A 6,088-nucleotide genomic window follows, 5' to 3' on the forward strand; every position below is an offset into this window, starting at 1 on the left:
ATTGAGAAGCTCTCAGCCTAATAGTAATCCCGATGAATTTAGCTGCTGCTAATAAATCCCACCCCTCTGCCCCTCCCAACCTGCCTCCATGCAAATCCATTTGTAGGTTACTTGAACAATAGCAGAGCTGTAATCAGCCCTCCCCTCTGGCAGCCTGCAGGGAGGGAGGGGAGGAGGATGATGACAGTGGGGAATTCTGCTCGGCTCCCTGAAGCTGCACAGACATGTTTCATGTCCCCATTCCCACTGCGCAGAGGCAGGCAGGCGGGCAGGCGGGGGATCACATGGCTGTCTAGGCCGGGCCCAGGCCAGCGGCAATTGCATGCTGTGGTGGCCCGGTGCCCCCCTCCCCGGCCTGGCCCAGCCAGGTTCGGTTCAGCCCGGTTCGGTTCGCCGCCTACCCGTCCCTGCCTGAGATGCGATGCCGCAGCTGTGCCAAGCCGCTCCGTGCTGCAGTGGGGTTGCCAGGCTCAGCCTCCACTCACAGAGCACTGAACAAAGCAAAGAGCCTTCGCGCTGGCCAAAAAATAGCGGAAAAGACCCCATTGAAGCAGGCTTGGGGGAGCCGGTCGCCCTGGCACACCTGGTACTGCTGGGAGAGTAGTGCCAGCTGGAGAGAAAGTGGCAGACATTATAGCTCTCTTTGGGGACAAGGAAAAAACACAGTCTTCTCGCTGTTAAAGCTGATCGGTGTGGGAAGGGGCTGTTTTCCTGAAAATAAGTTGCTATTTGACAGCCGCTCACATCTTTGAGGTTTCTTTGCAAAGGGTCATAAAAGCAGCAGCGAGTACATATATCTGCACAGGGCTACGGGGGGGGGGAGGGCTGTGAGCGGATGCCAAATCAGCTGAAACCTAAGAAGCTTGACCTTCCTCACCTCCACCCCTGCTCCCACCGCCTCCAAATAACCTTACAAGGGCGCATCGGGAAGGCAAGGCACACAGCAGTGAGGGGAATGCAAATCTCAGCCCAGCAGCAGGCAGGGCTGTGTGGCTGTGTGTCAGTGAGGGGAGAGAGAAGGACACTTCAGAGTAGCTGCAGCCACTGTCAGCAATGCACACGGATACCAGCAAGGTTCATTTCGTGGAGCCAAGCACAGTAGTCAGACTGTGCAATCCTGAACCTACCTAGCCCCAAGTAGCTCAGCCAGTCCAACCAGTCAGAGACCGTACCGGCCGGACAGACTGGTGACGAGCATCCTCCCCCTCCCATTCACATGTCTAACTGCTCCCTTCTGCTTTTCACTCTACAGTTCCCTGAATGGCTGAAAGAGAGTGGGTTTGCTGTCAGAAACTTGAAATGACATGTAATCTCCCGTGTTTCTTCTCATGGAGGTAGGCGAGCCCGTTCCCAGGGAGAAGAGCTGGGTTCCTGCAAAGCCTCCCAGTCAGGGCCGGCAGCATGGGGCTGGGCTGCCCTGTGGCAAACACGTGGAGAGGGAGATGTTCGGCTGGCTGGTCAGAGGAGCCCAGTAGTAGCCTTGCTCAGTGCACACACACCTAATCCTTCTTTTAAGACATACACCAGGGAAAAGACCTTGTCTGCAGTTCTTTTCACATCACCCCATCAGCAGAGGCATTCCCCTTCCCAGTCTGCATTACAGGTTTTAAGGCAGGGGCTGAAACAACAAAAGCTCAGTACACGGTTTTCAGATGCTTTGAAAATAAATCCAGCAGTGCCTATTTCTATACAGGAGGGTATAACTATGCCCTCTGCGTCTTCCAGGGGATGGTTGTAAGGACAACTATGTAGGTACAGAGCTATGTTTTGGGTAGAAAATGCATGCTGTAACGGATTCTGATGGCTGAATGCCAAGGGGGAAGCTGTTCTGCTTCAAGAATAGCCTTACAAGAGTCAGCATTACAGTGACAGTTCAGTACTCTGCTGCAAATCTACAGGATGTGTCACTTTGGCAGAGAAAGAGGCTGCTAATGCACAACACAAACCATCCTACTATGAATGGAGAATGGCTGCATACCACAAAAAAAGAAAATGGCAAGACCTAGGGAAGAGGGAAGCTGCAAAGCGACTACTGCATAGTAAGCTGGGAACCTGAGAGCTCTGAGGGGGCAAAGCCCTTTCCCTTGAGGGGAAGAAAAACTCAGCTCGCAAGACGCATAAAGAAGCAGACAACCCTTTTTCCAGTGACTGCTGCAGCTCTGCAAAGCTATGCTGGCAGCCAGCCTATTTGAAGAGATTGCAGTTTCAAAACAATGTTAGTCCTGACTAGTTTGGAGCTCAAATGTTAAAGGGGAGGCATATGCGCATATGCACAACATGGCTAAGCAAATAAAAAAGATAACAAGGTTTGTACTAAATGACACCAGTTAGCATTGGTGAACTCGAGCTCCTGATGGAACTGTGTAGTATTTCCCCCAAACGGACATAGCATCTCTTCACTACATAAACACTTCCATCTCCAACTCACACAGAGCTGCCAATGCTTAAAAAACAAACATCCAGTGACACGCATGTTCTAACCCATTTCTTAGAAAATAGGCTACAAGGCTATTAAAAGAAATGTCGAGAATAATCTAGCTGGAAAAAAAAAACCACCCTCCTTGGGAAAATAAACCATTTAAATACTTCCTCATTACAAGAAGGAATGAGAGCACAACAAATGACCACCTGGACAAATAAATTCACTTACACGATTTATTCAAGCAAACAGTGGACTTTACCTTAAATAACTGGCAAATATGGGGGAGGGGAGCATTACTGTAAAATACAGAAATCAGCTGAATCTCTGTACATGAGACTCGCTCAGCAGCTCCCTTTTCCTCCTCCTCGGAAAAAAGGTTACAGCATATTTGTCAGCTGTGGACCTCTCCAGAAAGAGAAAAACCTATGGAGTGGGTTCGAAGAAATCCTGGCTAATATGCCCAGACTGGCTCCTTAATGAGCCAGAGTAAAAGAAAAGGTCACATGGTTACAAAAAAATCTCCATACAACAAATGCCCCGTAGCTATGGTTAACTTTAATTAACTGCAGTATTACAATTCACTTCAAGCTTATTTTCCACCTATGTCTACTGCCCCTTACCTTTCCTTTGCCTGCTAAAAATCAAATTGATGAGTCTCGTAAGTGGGCTTATGTTTCCAAAATTTTGACTGAAGAGAGCTTTTCAAGAATGCTCTGCAATTAAAGAAATCCACCAAACAGAGCTCCTTCTAACTCCAACTACTGATGACTGATTTCAAGATTACAGGAGTGGTTCTGTTTATATAAATCAGGGTATTCACCCTTCTGTGACATAATTAAATGTTGAATAGCCAGTAGTTTTTCTCTTTTAATAGCAGTTGCAATTCACACATGAATATTACTTCTCTCCTTGTTAGGTTTAAACTCGAATTTCATCCATGTGTACAATTTTTTTCTCTGCCAGTCATGAGCTCACAATGTTAGTCCCCCTATCTTGTGATTTAGAAATAAACTGCTGTGTGGGAACCGCATGCTTAGAAAGAATTGAAAATAGGATCAGTACAAATCTATACTCTAAAAACCATACAGGTTGTATCCAATAATTAACTCAAAACGTATAGGTTGGATCTAATAATTAACTCAAAACATTCTTTTTCTGCATTATTCCTTCCAATTCATTACATAAGAACAGTATGTTCTGAGGTTTTTAAGCACCAATATATCACTTGGCAGAAAAAAAGAAAATATACATACACACAAAGTCATCGTCTGAAATCACAGATATAGTGATGCCAAAGACTGAATCTCAAAACATAATCCACCCCCCCACACACAAAATAGCTGGAGTATGTACCTATACAAGAGAGCAGAGATCCGTAGGCACACTAAGCATATAGTCTCAAGGCTTCTACCATCCTTTCCACCAGGAATACAAATGAAATGTCTTATTAAGAGCAAGCAGATACCAAATGCCACCCAGACCTTTAAAAAGTACCCCTTTACACAATTATGGGGTTTTGGGGGGTGGGGATCCTTAACATTCAATAAAACTCAGAGCTCATAACCTACGACACGGTTGCATTTGGAACAGCTCTGTGTTCTGCTGGTCAAACTGCAAAGGATTTCTGCAGTGCTGCTGTTTTTGTTTCGGGTTTTCTCTCTTTCCTCCATTTGCCTCACTGGAAAGGACAAAGTTCACATTAGGTTTGTTTGCATTTTCTAGCTAGTGTGAGGCCTGTGTATTTACTTTGCCTGTTGATCACCTAACAGGTATTGCACGGCTCCCCAGTCTCCAGAAAATGCCAGTGTCAAATGAAACAGTTAATTATACAAAGAATCACATATGACTGTTGCCAAAAGGAAAGTTATTTCACTTCAGTGCTTTAAGGAAGCTTCCTCACCTGAAAACACAACACAGCCCCTGAACTGTTCACCAACTCGGTTATGAAAAGTCATTGCCTAAATGGGGTAGCTATCCACCAGCTGCAACACCAACTGTAGAAGTCGTTATTTCCCGCTACCCTTTTTTGCGCTGTGCTCAACTACAGTCCTGCCTTACCAAGAGTCTACCGCTAATGTTGAGCTTCGACGACCGCTCTTAGAATCAACTAAAATTATTAACCACGTGATGCTGGGTTTTTTTGTGAAAGAGGGCTTCGCTTCAAATCTCAAGCCTTATTAAATTGCGCAGGCAATGGATGCATCCTGTATTGCGAACACTGTTTGCAGCTGGAGAGCTTGGGGGGGGGGGGGGAGGGGGGGGGAAAAAGAAAGCTATGCGGGGGGGGGGGAGAAGGGAGGAGGAAATGAGATGCAGAAACAGTAAATAGAAAATGCTTAGTCAGCAACTGTTACTGCAACATTAAAGGTGAAATGTTAATAGGCACAGTGCCAAGATTTAGATAAGTTTGATAACACCATCAACATCATCATCTTACTACATATATGTGAAAATGTGCGTACAAGTGCCACAATTATCACAAGGAACTGCAGGCTCTTGGTATAATGGAGACTTTTAAAAAGGCAACATGGCTTGCGCATGCTGCCTAAGCTCTGAGAAAAATAAAACTTGCTACTCGAGAAGTATTAATATCAATTGAATTTATTACAATTTACTAAGCTCCAAGGCACATTACAGTGTTCTGTTAACTACAGAAATGTATAAAGGACAAACAGAGCATGTTTTCATGTACAGCATTTTGCTCTACTGTTCAAAAGCATCCGTGCATCAATAAAAGCAAAAACAAAAAACACATGAAGATTAAAAACGTTCAGATCAATAGAAACAAACTGAAACATTTTCCTTACAAACTTGCAACAAAAAACACCCTCCCCCCAGAGCCACCCCACCGTTTTGCAAACAAAAAACAAAAACGAAAAAAATAAAGTGAAAGACTAACACTCAGGGCTTGTAAAACATAAGCTGTCACCATTTTTGTAGCAATTTTTTAGGCATCAACACTGGCCTTGGCAAAAAAAAATTTTTTTTGTCTTTTGTGTTTTTCTTCTTCTTTCAGAGAAGTGCATACATTTACAAAAATACACACCAGCAGCAGGTAATCGCTAAGGGCTATTAACTTTGTACCTAGCCAACACACTGCCAAAGAAATGAGAACAGGTATTATGTAGTAACCAAACAATATTATATTCTGTTTAACAAAAACCAGCTCTATCCTTCAAATGAAGAAGAGTACATACCTTTGTTTCAAAATATAGAAACATACGACGAAAATAATGTCTATACATAAGACTAACTTTTGCAGTTTGTTATATTCACAATTCTACATCTTCAGGAGTCTGAAGGGATTGGATTTCCTACTCAAGGGTCTCTCTCCTTTTTCACTTTAACGTCCCCAGCTAAAATGGTCGCGATCTCGCCCTGCATAAATGCCCAAGGCACATTGGAACCGACTAGGGGGCATTTCTCTCCGCTGGGGCAGTAGACTTCGCCAGTTGCCCCTTGGGCCTTGATGCTCTCTCTGGAACAAGGGAAGCAGAACTTGTGGCTGGGCACAGAGGGGCACTGAACAAAGTGGGTGTCCTCCAAGCGTTCGTGGCAAATGGTGCAGCACAGGGGTCCGCTGTTGGCCATGGGGGAGTCCGGAATGTTTTGGGGGTGCACTTGGTCCATGGCGGGGTGGGCGCTGGGGGGAGGAGGGGCCACTTG

The 6,088-nt window shown here is 45.2% G+C and overlaps 1 protein-coding gene across 1 annotated transcript in view; it reads right to left on the reverse strand.

The window, feature by feature from the left end:
* Positions 1-5,005: 5,005 nt before the first annotated feature.
* Positions 5,006-6,088, reverse strand: part of IRF2BPL (interferon regulatory factor 2 binding protein-like) — a 4,929-nt gene continuing 3,846 nt past the window's right edge. Inside the window, exon 3 of the mRNA XM_009319500.1 lies at positions 5,006-6,084. Coding sequence (XP_009317775.1) covers positions 5,741-6,084 — 344 coding nt within the window. The 3' untranslated portion in view covers positions 5,006-5,740. The remainder of the gene's footprint in view (positions 6,085-6,088) is intronic.

This window comes from Pygoscelis adeliae, unplaced genomic scaffold, assembly GCF_000699105.1.
Source record: "Pygoscelis adeliae isolate BGI_AS28 unplaced genomic scaffold, ASM69910v1 Scaffold71, whole genome shotgun sequence".
Classification (NCBI taxonomy): Eukaryota; Metazoa; Chordata; class Aves; order Sphenisciformes; family Spheniscidae; genus Pygoscelis; species Pygoscelis adeliae.